This window comes from Hylobates moloch, unplaced genomic scaffold (genome assembly GCF_009828535.3).
Source record: "Hylobates moloch isolate HMO894 unplaced genomic scaffold, HMol_V3 SCAFFOLD_5, whole genome shotgun sequence".
Classification (NCBI taxonomy): domain Eukaryota; kingdom Metazoa; phylum Chordata; class Mammalia; order Primates; family Hylobatidae; genus Hylobates; species Hylobates moloch.
In genome coordinates this window covers 32,782,760-32,797,403 of record NW_026652280.1, presented here as the reverse complement: position 1 = coordinate 32,797,403, position 14,644 = coordinate 32,782,760, and the positions used below count along the sequence as shown (strand labels likewise).

The 14,644-nt window shown below is 47.3% G+C and overlaps 1 protein-coding gene across 2 annotated transcripts in view; it reads right to left on the bottom strand.

Annotated features, from left to right (window-relative positions):
• Positions 1 to 5,180, bottom strand: part of ST8SIA5 (ST8 alpha-N-acetyl-neuraminide alpha-2,8-sialyltransferase 5) — a 91,610-nt gene extending 86,430 nt beyond the window's left edge. For both annotated transcript variants that reach the window (XM_032152391.2, XM_032152392.2), the window contains exon 1: positions 3,349 to 5,180. In XM_032152391.2, coding sequence (XP_032008282.1) covers positions 3,349 to 3,479 — 131 coding nt within the window. In that variant the 5' untranslated portion in view covers positions 3,480 to 5,180. The remainder of the gene's footprint in view (positions 1 to 3,348) is intronic.
• Positions 5,181 to 14,644: the final 9,464 nt, after the last annotated feature.

Below are 14,644 nucleotides of genomic sequence, written 5' to 3'. Positions count from 1 at the left end.
ATGAACCAAATGCAAATTGTTCTTCTCAATCTTCAAAACACTTTGCTGAGGCTAGTAACCCACTGTTACATCTGCCCCCTTCGTCCCTTCCTTCCACCTCACACCAGTTGTATCCATTTCTTCATTGTGTCTCTTCCAGTTACAATCCCTGAGCGCACACACATAGTCCTACCTTCAATTATTTATTCATTATCCAATATTTATTGAGAACATCTTATGTGCTGGACACCATATTTGGTGTTCACAGTGCAGCTGGGAACAAAACAGAGCAAATTGGTCGGGCGCAGTGGCTCATGGCTGTAATCCCAGCACTTTGGAAGGCTGAGGCGGGTGGATCACGAGGTCAGAAGATCAAGACCATCCTGGCTAACACGCTGAAAACCCATCTCTACTAAAAATACAAAAAATTAGCCGGGTGTGGTGGCGGGAGCCTGTAGTCCCAGCTACTCGCCAAGGCTGAGGCAGGAGAATGGCCTGAACGCGGGAGGCAGAGTTTGCAATGAGCTGAGATCGCGCCACTGCACTCCAGCCTGGGTGACACAGTGAGACTCCGTCTCAAAAAAAAAAAAAAGCAAATCCCCACCGCATGGAGCTTTCAGTCTAGAGCAGTTTCTCAACCTCAGCACTACTGACATTTGGGGCTGGAAAATTCTTTGTTGTTGGGGGCAAACTATGCATTATAGGTCTTTACAACATCTTTGGCCTCTTCCCTCTGCATGCAGCAGCACTCTCCTCTCCCCAGTGTGAACGCCACAGAAGTCTCCAAACACTGCCGTGGGGAATAGGGGATTGACAACCACTGGTCTAGAGCAGCAGGAGGAGCTTGTTGCAGCTTGCAGATTGCCTGGGGAGCTTGTTACAAAGGCAGGTTAGTAGATCCCACCTGAAGACAGTCAGATTCAGGGGCTCAGGAGTCTGCATTTCAATGGTCCTCCAGTTGGTTCTGATTCAGGCCCTCCCAGAGCCTCTGCTTGAAGAACACTGGTCAAGTGTTTGTAGACAGGAGACAGGCTGATGATACTCACATCAGGCCAGTTCATTACAATCATGATATATGGAGGAAAGAAGATAGGTAAGCAGGTGCTAGGGGTGACACTGATGTGGCAGCCACACCCAGTTCAAGATCAGGACTAACCAATGATTAAGCCAAGTGCTGCAGTGCAGGTAGGGTCAGGTGTGGGAGAGACGGGAGGAAATTGTGACACACTTGTATCTCTGCGCCTTTGCTCCTGCCCACTTTTTGGATGTGCATGCCCCCTGCCCCCACCCTCAAATCTTACCCTTCCTTCAAGGCCCACTCAAGTTCAACTTCCTCTGGGCACAGTCTTGCCTAACTTCTCCAGCCTATTAGTGCTTCTCTTCTCAGACAGTTTAACATTCACTTTCTATTTCATTTGTGGCTATTTTGTTGCCCCAAATAGACTTCAAGTCCTCTGAGCACCAAGACCACACATCTCCTTCTTTACAGACCCTGATCTACAGGCACGCTTCCAGGATCAGGCCTATACAAGTTTTGTTTGGTTGATTGGGTTGAGTCTCTAGAGTGAGGCCTGCAAGATAGCATCTATGCGATTTAGGGGGTCAGGGTCTCTGTGAAGGAGGAAGGGAAGCACCTTGTGTGCCTGCTGAACTCCTGGCAGCTAGCCCACCCACCCGAGACCAGGGAGGACTTACCAGAGCAAGTAGGTAGTAGTTTGGTTGGCGTTTGCCATGGGCGGTTATATTTTCCCCCTGTTGACAAGGCAGAAGGAATCCCCGCAGCCCCAGCAACTTTGGGGAGGTGCCGGGAGGGGGCAGGAACCCAGAGCTGCCCTGCTGAAGAGCAAGTGCCAAGATAGCAGCAGGCAATCGGCCTGCAGGGCTGCAGCAAGCTGTGGGGGACCCAGCTGTCCTTGTGCATAGGATCATCTCAGGGGCAGCAGTAACCAAAAGAAGAGGCAGGCCCGATCAGATCCAAGAAGCCAGGAGACTTCGAAGATGGCCTTTAAAGGCACCAGTGCCAGATAGCACTCAGGAGCTGCTACCAACCAGGGAACGCTCCCTGGGAAGGTCCAGAGCAGCAACTGGCTGTAAACAAATGTTCACAACAAGGTGCCTCATTACTCCCCAGCTCGGGGGGAGTCACAAGGAGGGGAAACAGCCTAAGTGCTCGGCTTTTCCACTGGACAGCGACACCCAGCAGCGATCCTCACCCTCCCATCTTCGTGGGCAGCCCAGATTGGGAGCACCCATACCTGATGTATCCACCTCACCCAAAGGATGAGAAGAGGGCTGTTTCGTTATGGGGAAGTTTAGAGAAGAAGGTGGGATGCTTACTTAGCTAGAGAGACATTTATTTTCCTATCAACCTGGGGGAGGGGCGGTGAGAGTAGGGAGACACTAGCAGCAAAGAAAAAAACACCCCAGCAGCTAGGAGAGAGGGCTCTTGCCAAGAGAGGCTCTGATGTGGGTGTATCCTAGAGCAGGAACCTCCCCTAATCTCCCAAACCAGGCGGAGAAACCCCAAGTGTTTCCTTAAGCCAGCAGAGCCGGCAGAAGGAAGTGGCTGGCATTTCAGTGTATCTTCTGCAAACAGAGAGGCTGAGGCTGTGCCCGAGTTGATTTTCTGAGTGACACCTCCTGCTGCTCTCTCTCTTGGAGTTTAACCGTGGATTGGGGTGGAGTAGGGGGAGAGCCCAACGAGGGGTTAACTTCTGCTGCAGCTCTGACCTTTTGCACTAAGGATGAGAAAAAAAAAAGCCATCTGTTTCAGAAGGAATCAGGTTGTTGAGTTTCACAGATCCAGTGGCTGTGGGATTATAAGACTTCACTATCACTTCCCTGTCGCATCGCCACAGCCCACTACCACCCCCACCGAACCCGAAGCTCCTGGAGGGGAAAATGCTTTTTCTCCCAAGGGTCCTTACGAAAGTTCAGGACTCGCGAAGTTATAAACAAACAAACAAACAAACAAACAAACAAACAATCGATACGATTTTGAGCCCTCTGACCCTGGAGTCCAAACAAATGGCCATAGAACTGTGGGTCTGGAGGACACCGCTCTGATCCATGCAGTCTCTCCGGGTATTAAATGGATTTATTGTCAGCCTAGTTGCTTGGAATTCTATTCTGTCCTTCATTTTTCACAGCGGAACAAAGTTGTCTGGGCCCTCCACCAGCGCTGGGCAGGAGCAAGCAAGGATGCTCTTGGAAACGCGGTGACCCAAGCCTAAGCGGCCATGCTCGGGGCTAGGAGCGAATCCCACAGCCACTCACCCCGGGGCGCTGCGACCGAAGCTGCCGCTGCCACTGCCACCCGGGGCTTGCCGGCCAGCTCCACGCATCCTGCCCTCTCACGGACTTTCTTACCTCTTAATGTAGTTCCTGCCATACAGGATCTGTTGCAGCAAGGTCACCAAGGCAAAGGCGCAGATGAAGATGAAGAGCAAAGTTCGGTTCCCCAACAAATCCCGGTTAGCCGAGGGGTCCGCGTAGCGCATCCTGGCTATCGGGCGCCGCGGGCGCGGGGTACGGGGCGGCCAGGCAATGACTCGCGGGGTTCCGGGGCCCCGAGGGGCGCGCGGCCGACTTGGCGCCTCACGGTGCGGTCAGACAGGCGGGGGACTTCGAGGGGCAAAGTTTCTGGTGGGCGCGTCCGGAGCTGGGGGCATCCAAGCGTCGCAGGCGCTGCGGCGGCAAGCAGGACAGGGCGGGTGGCAGGGAGCTCTGCCGCGGCCCGGGGCCTTCCCCACCCCCGAGTACCTTTACCTCCAGGCGCTCGTGCCGTAGCCGCCGATTTCCCCGCGGAGGGGCGACGCCAGGTGCCACGAGCCGGAGGCGGCCCCTCCCGCCGGGGTGGCGGCCAATGGGGAGCGAGACCCGGGCTCCGTCCCCTGTGCGCCCCAGCGCGCCGCGCACCGCGCACCGCCCCCTCCAGTCCGCCTCCGGATCGCGGTTGCCCAGCGCGCTGTGCCCTGCCGGGGGCGGGCCACGTTTGATCTCCGGGCCCGCAGCGAGGGATCGCGAAGGTTGGCCTCCGGTTCTGCCGATAGGGACGGGGGGAGGGGGGGTACAAAACACCCGTGCAGTCTGGCTAATGATAGGCGGGCCGTGGGGAGGGGGAGGGGCGGAGCGCAAAACGCCGGGTTCGAATCTTGGAATTAAAAAGAGGGCAGGGGCTGGGCGCGGTGGCTCACTCCTGTAATCCCAGCACTTTGGGAGGCCGAGGCGGGTGGATCACAAGGTCAGGAGTTCAAGACCAGCCTAGCCAATATGGCGAAAACCCGTATCTACTAAAAATACAAAAAACAAAATTAGCCAGGCGTGGTGGCACGCGCCTGTAGTCCCAGCTACTCGGGAGACTGAGGCAGAAGAATCGCTTGAACCTGGGAGGCGGAGGTTGCAGTGAGCCGGGATCGCGCCACTGCACTCCAGCCTGGGCGACAGAGCGAGACTCCGTCTCAAAAAAACAAACAAACAAAAAAAACAAAAAACAGGGCAGGAAGAGGAAACAGCAGCTGCGGAGCTGGACTTGATGGAAGGGAGCATTTGCGTGCGGCGCGCAGGGCACTGAGTCACCGCCGTGGCCGCGTCCTCGCGCTCTCCTTGCGATTTCTCCGGAGAAAGCGGAGCAAGGTCAGCCGGGCAGCCCTTCAAGGACGGCGCGCGCCGCTCCTGCATGCTGATGGCCTGCGGGGCTGCCTGCCCGCGCCCCGGCGCCCAACTTCTGCAAGGAAGAAATTCAGGGGCTGCCCGTCCCCGCCACAGGCCTCTTCCCCCTCCCCAGCTGCAACTCGGCAGCCGTTCGTCAAAGACCCTGTTGTCACCGAGACACTGGGACCTTGTCTCATCCTTGGAACCACTCGTAAATCTTAGGTAAGGCAGCCGGCAGCCTTCGGGGACCACAGTCCCCCCAAAGCTTTAGGAAGTCAGTTACTACATCCGGAAAGATTTCGTGTTTCTGAATGCAAGCCAGGGAGAATAATCACAGAAACACAATGCGAATGTCGTGCCTCTTCAGAAATTTTTAGCCTGAAATACCGTCCCTACGCCCCAACCCGGCCAGGCGACAGTCCTGTCATCCTGACACTGCAGAGGCTCCAAGCGCTGGGAGTCGCGTGCCCCAGGCGCTCGCCACTGAGGCCGGTTGGAAGATTCTAGGGTGCCCCTTCCCAGGCTCCAGCAGGCACTCCGGGAGGTTCTAGAGTCAGGCCAGGGATTCAACTGCGAACCCGACCGAAACTCAAACTTCAGCACCAGAACTTTGATGGGGGAAGTGCCCAGACTCCAATACCCTCGACCTTGGCACTTAGTAGTTTCTTCTTTGAACTGGAAAGATCAAATAAAGCACAGTAAAATCTCATGATAAGGGTTCCACCAAGAATTCGGGATTTGTGTTAATTCATAAGGCAGAAGTGGCCCCTGTGCTATCCATGAAGAGTTTCTGTATTTCTCTGCAAGGTCACAGGTAGGCTTTTTAACCAATTAAAGAAAAACTCCAACATTTAGAGGGCCCATTATTATAATAATTCCTGTATTTGTTTGCTGTCTGGCACATAAAAACGTGCTTCACTTGCATATATTAATGAATTTTCACCTCCTAGCCCCTGGCTAACCCATTTTACAGCTGAAAGGACTAAAGCAACAGTTGCCCAAAGTAACTCACCTAGCAGCAAGTCTCGGGATTCTGAGATGAGGCTCATTCTCACACACACACAGGCAGGCTGGCTTCTTGGGAGTGGGACTTGTTCATTTGTCCCCACCACCACCATTGATTTTGACTGATTGCTCCACTCTTGCTGTCTTCAAATTTTTGAACAAGGGGGTTTGCATTTCACTTTGCACTGGGCCAAATTATGAGGTAGGTTCTACACACAGGCTCCAAGTTGACAGTACTAATTTTTCACTAATTTTTCTCTACTTGGTGCTCAAGTGTACAGTTTGAGGGGTACTGTCATCTTCACTCCAGGCAAGGCACTGTCGTTTCTTTTGTATTCCTGTTTATTCTCCACCCCATCAGGCGCTTACTCTGATACCTGTCTTTGAGTGCTGTTTTCTTGGAAAAACAAATCTATTTGCAAGTAATGAATCCAAATTATCCTAAGAACTTTTTAATTGCAATATAATGCATTTACAGAAAAGTACACAAATCATAAATGTTCAGCTCGCTGTGTTTTCACAAGCTGAACACACCCATGTAACCAGCACACAGATCAATTATCGGCCTCCAGGAGTCCCCTCATGTTCCTTTCTGATTACTATGTACTCAAGAGTAACCACTGTTCTGAATCCTAACCCCAAAGATCAGTGCTTCCTGTTCTTGTGTTTTATATAAATGCAATTATACATTATATATTATTTTGTGTCTGCCTTCTTTTGCTTAACGTTGCTGAGATTTATCCATGCTGTTGCATGTGGTGGGCAGAATTACAAGATGACCCCCAAGATTCCTCACCCCTTCTTGTATGCACATTCCCCTAGGTATTGATCTAGGCGCTGCTGTGAAGGGAATTTGCAGATGTAATTGGCCTAAATCAATTGGCTTTAATATCAGGAAATTGTCCTCAGTGGGCATGGCCATATGGAGCCCTTACAAGGGACTGGGCTCTTCCTGGTGAAAAAGATTTGAATCACGAGAGTGGCTGATACGAGGGAAATTCTTTGCTGTTGCCTTCGAAGACAGAAGAGGTCCACAAGGCAAAGGATGCAGACAGCCTCTAGGAGCTGAGACTGGCTCCTGGCTGACAGCCAGCAAGGAAATGAGGACCTCAGTCCTCCAATCATGAAGCAGACACTGACTTTTGCTAACAACCTGAATACACTTCAAGGAGGATTCTGAGCTCCAGCCGCCTACACATTGATTTCAGCTGTTGAGACCCTCAGCAGAGAACCCAGCTATGCCGTGCCCAGATTTAAGACCTACACATCCGTGAGCTTGTAAGTGTGTGTTGCTTTAAGCTGCTAAGTTTGTGGTAATATGTTTCACTGCAATATAAAACTAATACTTCTGTGTGCAGTTATAGTTTGTTCAATCTTATTGCTATATAGTATGCCATCAAACGACTGTGGCACAACTTATCCATTCTACAGCTGATGGACATCTGGGTAGTTGCTGCCATCAGCCTTCCAATGCATGGTTTTTTGGGTGAAAACATACATGCATATCTGCTGGGTATCTATTTCTAGAAGTAAAATTGCTAGGTCAGAGAGTATACATATGTTCAGCTTTAGCGATTACTGCCAAAGTTTTTCCAAAGGGTAAATTATTTTTTAATAGGTATTTTATCCAGATTTGCCATGACCTAACAAGGAATTTGTCCCCACACTAAAACTAACTGGCTAACCTAATAGCAAAAAGCCCACCCAATCAAGAGCCAAGATAGTTGAGGGACAACAACAGCTCCAAAGGCACCCACTCTCCCTTGAGGAGGTACTCAACAGTTAGGTCTCCTGCATGAATTAGCAGTGAATGAGATTGACGCTGGCATTAGGAATAGCTAGAACTTTGCAGCAAGACTCTACGCAGAATAGATTTTGGTCACTTGATCCTCTGCACATGATCAGCAATAGTCCAGTGGTCTCTGCAGATACTGCTTTTCTAATCCTAATGGCATTTTAATTCTGACTATCTTCATATCAGAGGTATCTTTAACACACACACAAACACCTCACAGGCGTCTCTAGTGGAGCTGGAGACCTAAGATCTCAAAACATGGAGGTCTGAAGTCCCTTTTGTTCCTATCAGTATGGAGCTAGATTCCATTTTAAGCCAAATTTATATTCTGATTGTAGAATTGCAGCAAACACTTAGAAGGCCTTGCAAACAAAAGAGTAAACACATGGATAAATGATCACTATGCCAGATTCAGTGAACACCATTTTTATATTCTAATTGCCAGGAATGGGGACAGCTGCATCATTGTTTAAAACACACACTCATGCACAATTAAGCCAGAACAAATGTCAACACTGGCACCATCTGCTAAATTACTGATAACTGATGAGCATTACTCATGCTGTAAGCATTGTCTCCAATATAAAATGGAAAGACTTTTTCAAAAACTTAGAGGTTTCTACCAGTTTTAAAAAGCCAGTTTTTATATCATACAGCACAACTGCAACCTGTCAGATTATGTAAGTGACATTTCACCCATGTGTTCGAGGAGTATGTGATAAGTACATGCTGTTTTTGTGCCTCTTTACATTTATGTTAACAAGCCAGGCCTTCAAGAGGCTGATTCCTGACTCTGGGACACTTTATCTGTGATGAGGATATCTTGCTGTCAGGTGAGCAGAAATGCCCCAGTTATAACCTTGTAATCAGAGAGCCAGGGTTTTGCCATTACATGGTCAACTGCAGACACAAGACTCTACTTCATCAGTCTTGTTTTTAATACATTATATAACAGAACAATGATTTAAACCCCTTGTTAAGTCCCCTTATTAAGTACAAATTGTATCCAATATAATTTATGAAAAATCATTTATAATCTTGAACCTGGAGATGAAGCCACCTTTCAGCCTTCATATCTCCAAGCTGAGAAGCATCCTCCTGCTGTCTCAGCATCACTCCCAGATATTCTTCTCCTGCATTTGTTCCCATTTATCCAGTTTGTTTCAAAGGGTAGAGATATTATTAATCCATAAACTACCTGATGCATCATAGTACAGAAAGATTCTCTTGCACCTCAGGCATGTCACACTCCTACAGTATGTTCCTGTACTTGCCAGAAACAGCATCACTGGAATAAGATCACTCAGATCACATTCAGATGACGTGCTGGACATAATGGACCTAGAATCTCCTTTTCTTACCTTAAAGGCTGGGCTGTGGGGTAGAAACACTTGGATCAGGTTCTGCCCTTTGATGAATTCAGCTAAGAGAATGTATTTTTTTAACTTCCAAGCCAGTGCAAGCCCCTAGATGCGTTTTGTTGGTGGTCTGTATAACGTTGAGACTTTCAGAGGAATGCCCTATAAATACAGCTGCTTAAAAATGTTTAATGTTCCTTGGGTACCTGAGAAGAGAAAAGGGATGAGTGTTCCACTGTGATCATCTACTTCTGATGCACCAAGGGATGTTTCAAATCCTAACACCATGGCCACAGCAAAGTATGTGTCATTTAACCACCATCCTAAATTCTAAAAGCTCCATGCATTGGGTAGACATGGCTAGAATGGACACTATGTGCTAGACATTGTATGACATGCTAGGGAAACAAGAATCAGTCATTCACAGTCTGTGCCTAGAAAGGAGTTTAAAATTCCCATGAGGAAGACAGACATTGCCCTATAGTAGGATTAAGATCTGTCTAACCCAAATTGGGAGTGACAGAGAGGGCAGTGGGCAGGGGGCAGAATGGCAAGGAAGGTTTCCAGAGGAGGTAGTGTTTGACCTGAACTGTGATGGGTGAGGACGTTCAGCCAGGTAAAGAAGGTGGGACAAGGTACTGTAGGTGGAGGCTGGCAGTGGGTAATGGGGTACAGTCGGCTCAACACGGCTGGAGAGATTAGGCTGGGTGGGTGAGTGGGAGACAGAGCACAGAGAGTTGGGATTTTATCCATGAAACCATTGCAAGATTTTAAGCAGGGGAATGATATGATCAGATTTGCATTGTAGATAATCAAGCTGCAGGCTAGTGGAACACAGTTTGAGGGTGCAAAGACTGAAAAGCATGGAGATGCCGGCTTGTCTTTCTTTTCCCTGATCAGACCAGACCCCTTCCCTTGGCTTCCCCTTCCCACCACATACCTCATTGGCAGGCAGCCCTACTATCAAGCTCATATTATTGTACCAATTTGAGAATTAATTATCTGCCTCCTTCCAGGGCAGCAGGAAAAGAGTAGAGAAACATGATTACTGCTTTATAGAAGCTGTCACCATTTAAGTGCTTCATCATTCAATTCACCTGAGATGCATGGAAATAGGTTAAGCTTGGTTGAGGCTGGTCCACTGCAAAACGGTGCAGTTAGCAGAGTTTGTTTTTGGTACATATACCCTTTTGTTACTCTGCAGCCCCCTCTGCTCCATAGGTTCCTGGTATAATAACACTCTCTTCCCCTCCCTTTTGGAACCTCTGCTCTTGGGAAAGGCTTTGATAGCTTTCTCTTAAATACTAGTGTTCCTGATGGGAGAAATTTAACCTGAAGCATCCTCTCTGACTGTAATAAAGGTGATGTCCTGTTAGAACTGCACTCAGAGCACTGTAAAGAATTATATAAGCAGCCATCACCTTAACCACATCCTCAAACATTTTCAATGCAATCTAGTGGAGAATGATTTTCTGAAAGAATACATATCTGATTTTATAACAGAAATAAATGGAAATATGATTTGTTTCATAGAAAATGTCTTGCCCTCTAACTATTAATATGTCAATATTTATATATGAACTACAACAAGAACAGCTACAACAAGATTGATGTATACTGCCTGAACGCCCTGAAAATAGATCATTGTCCACAAGTGTAGTTACCAATATAACAGCCTAGTCTTGCTGTGCTGTGAGTTTGCCTGGATTGCCATTACTTATAGGCCAAGTAGACTGTGGTGAATGCCAGAAACTAGCCAACTTTTTCTGAAAGAGCCAGATGATAAATATCATAAACTCTGTGGCCCAGACAGGTTCTGTTGCAACTCCCAACTCTGCCACTGTAGTGTGAAAACACAGACAATGGAGAACGAATGTGAATGGCCAGAGTTGCTCTGCAGGCTTGCTAACTCCTGCTCCACACTTTGTGATATGCAGAGCCCATGCAAGAAGTCCCACCTCATTTCCCTGAAGAGTCACCATAAAAGGTATTCCATGTTTAGACATCATATTTGCAAAGGCCTAATAAATAATAACATGGTAATCTATTATCCACCATCAACATGTTAGCACAGTTTTACTTATCCTTGAAGTGAACCTGGAGATCACAGGATGACCTTTCTATGCATACACTCTCCTGTAACTTTGACTGGCGGTCTCGTAAATACACGTCCCAGGTCACCATGGACAACTAAACAAATATATGGGTTGCTTGGTGAGATTTCACCTCCACTTATGAAGACAATAAATTCTTGTGTCCTAAAAGTCGGTGTGTCAGTTAAGGTCTTTTTACGAAAGTAACAGGAACCATAGAGAAATTCATTATCTCATGTATCAGGAAATCTAGAGGAGGGGTGGGCTCCACAATTGGCTGATCAGTGTCCTACGACCCCAGCTTCTTTCCATCCTTTGCTTTACCATCTACAATATAGGCTTCTGCCTAAGAGGAGCTGTCCTCATGGTAGGGGATAGAGGCCAGCTGTAACTGGGACAATAGCACGAGAGAAGAGAGAGGAGAGGAGAGAGGAGAGGAGAGGTGAGGGCAGGGGAGGGGAGGGAAGGGGAGGGGAGGGAACATTCTCCTCCATCCTGAGACAAATAATAATCACCAGAGGGATCCATGTTGTGATTGGCTTATGCCTGGGTTCCTGAACCAATCACTGACAAGGGGATGATAGCTCATAGTTGGCTTAGTTGGCTAAGACCATCCCCAGGAGCTGGGGTCAAGTCCAGAACCACATTGCTGCTACTTGGATGGAGAGGCAATGGATGTTGGAGTCAACCTGCATGTCCTCTATGATCCAGAGCAGCACTTTCTTCTACTTATTTTCCCCTTTCTTCCTTTCAATGGAACATGGTTGCTGTGATTAAGAGTAGTGTTGATGGCAGAAAAACAAGAGGATGGTGAGATGTCCTCCTCCAACTTCCCAGAAATGTTGTTTCGGAAACGTATGCAGAATTGTGGCAGTCTCCTGCCCATCCCCCCAACTCTCTCTCTCTCTCTCTTTACTGGTGCTAGCACCTATGACTACAATCATGAAGCTCATAGGAAAAGCAAGAAGCCAGGCAACAGGTCGGCCAACTTACAAGTGTGAAAACAGATTACGTTTGTTGCCTAAATACCTTGGTTTTCAGCTGCAAGGAGGTGAGAAGGCTGAAGAAAGTGGCTGGCAATGTCCTAGAATGTGAGAGGTGCTGTAGGATGGGAGAAAGAGCTCAGAATGGGATGTCAGGAGGAGACATGCTTTATGTGACAACTCTGAGAGCTCAGGAAAGACACTTAACATCCCTAATGCACTGGTTTTCTCACCTGTAAACTGGAAAAATAATACCTACCCTCAAAGTAGGAGTTTGTGAGGGTCAAACTAAAAATGTAGGGGCATTTTGAAAACTGTGAAGCTATACAGTCCTAAGGTAAACAGCATTATTTACTATGACATTAGATAGGGAAGGAAATTTCACAAATGTTGAGTCTCAACAAATTTGTGAATTTGGTCAGGTATCTTCAGTGGTCTCCCTTTCCTCTCCGCAACACTTGACTAGTCCAAGTACCTAGGACTGTCTGCTGACCATGACTCTCCCCACTGAAGCCCAGACCAGGATCCGTCCCCTACACTCTCTGCTCACCAAGACTCACCTGTTCGGAGTCTCACTATCTCATTGCCTTAATACAGGTCTGCAACTAATGCTAAGGAAGCCTGGGATTGTGGAAAGAGCACAAGCCCAAGAGTCAGAAACCTGAATTCTAGGTCTGGCTCTGCCACTAACTGGCTGTCTGAATTCAGGCTTCATTAACCTATCGGCAACCTTGGATTTTCAGCCTATAAAATAAAAAAGAGCTACAGTTTCTAAAACTTTCTAATACTAAAATGCTGGCCTCAAACCCTGACTCTGTGACCTTCCTCTTGCCCTCATTCCCCTTCTCATAAATGGCAGCCCCAGGGGTACCATCACAGAATGCAAGGGCTTGCTGCAGCAAAGTTTGAAAACAACTGGGCCAAATGGTCCCCCAAGTTCTTATTCATCTTGAAAATGTTGTAACTTAGTCTCTCATTCTAAGAGAAATGGCTTCATGCTAATGTGAGAGGTGATGATATAATACCTCTACCTAGAATCACTTGTATTTGAGTAGGAATCCTCATAGCTGTATAATCTTATTAGTTAATATATAAAGATGGAATTTCGGGTACCATGTATGTCAAAGAGGTAGTTGGGAGACTCCCTAGGTTTCCTAAAATCATACCACTTGGGTTATCCACTGATCATATAGGGCTTAATTGCTTGAGGTGGTGAATGGCATTTTCAGGGTGGTGAATGACCTCCTGGTTTCCCAGTATTGGGCACATCAATGAGTAGGTTCCTATCAGATCCTTGGTTGACCATGTGGCCCAAGGAGGTCAAGGAAAGGCTGTTATGTCTTTCATGGGGCGTGCATGAGCTAGAATCAGGTTCAGCTTTGAAGGACAGAAATCTCCAAAATGACAAGACTTAATATAAAGATACATATGTGTTGTTGGTTTTTCTTTACCATGTGACAGATGTTCAGGGGTAACCAATACAAGGCTGGGAGACAGGCTCCATTTAAAAAGTCTTTGACGATCCAGGCCTTTTTAGCTCACTACTCTAATATCCCAAAGATGTATCCCTGTGCTCATGTTCTAAGGTGGACACTAAAGCTCTAGCCATCACATCCAAGGCCCTGCAGTGGGATAATTTAGGAATCAGAGAGACTGAGGGGTTGAGGAGGATACTTATTATTTATTACTTAGGTGCACTGGCCCAGTCAGATTAACATCTAAAGGACTGAGCCCCAAACAAAGAGTCAGGTTACCTTTTAAGCATTTCGTGGGGCGGCGGGAGATCTGTGCAGAGGGAAGTGTGTTACAGAAGCGAGAAACAAAGACAGTTATTCAATTGAGACATGCATTACATTATTTCTTACTTTTCAAGGAAAAACATGTATGACTTGAGTTTATCTGCCTAGTGACCTTGCAGCTGCACAGCTAGAGAAACAGGGTCTTCACAATGCCTAGAAAGGGAGAGATAAGGCTCACTAGCCACAGACAGAAAAACAGGCAGTTAATTTTTAAAGGACTCCACCTCTTTCTCTTCCTCAGGGGGAATGAGGTTTTTTACATACAACTGATTTTTTGCTTACCCATTTTAAAATTTCTTTTAATGCCTGTTTCAGTCTAGTTAACAAGATGGAGGAAGAGATAAAGAAGGACATTCCCCAAAGTCTCACAGAACTCTTCTGCTCACATCTCATTGGCTAACATGAGTCAAATGGTCAACCTGGATGCAGGGAGGCTGAAGAAGACAGTCATCTTGCTGGGCAGAAGGAAAGGAAGGAGGACCTATGAACTGTGGTGGGTTCCATGTCAGGGGCTTGCCAGCCACAAGGAAAGGTCAGAAATTCCCAGAATTTCAGTTCTGAAATCTGTATGTTGACCCAGACTCTTGGGAATTTTACCTGGATATGTTCAGATTCTTAAACATAATTTTTAATGTCATTTGAATGGATGCAGAGGAGAGCTGTGTAAGTAATTGAGTATGAACTTTAAAAATACATTAGGATTCAAAACTGCATGCTACAAAATCACCATCTTTTTAACCTTTTCAAAAAGGTGTAACATATGTACAGAAAAGTGCTCAAATCATAACGTACAGCTCTCCATAAATTATCACAGAGTGAAGACACCCATGTCATTATCACTAAGAAAAAAAGAGAGAAACCATCACACCCCAGAACCCACTCTGTGCTCCTCCCAGCCTCATGTGCCCATCCGGAATGCTTTCCTTTTCTCTGCTTTTCTCCTCAAGTCTGTCTTAGCCCCCTCTTCTCTTCTGCCCAC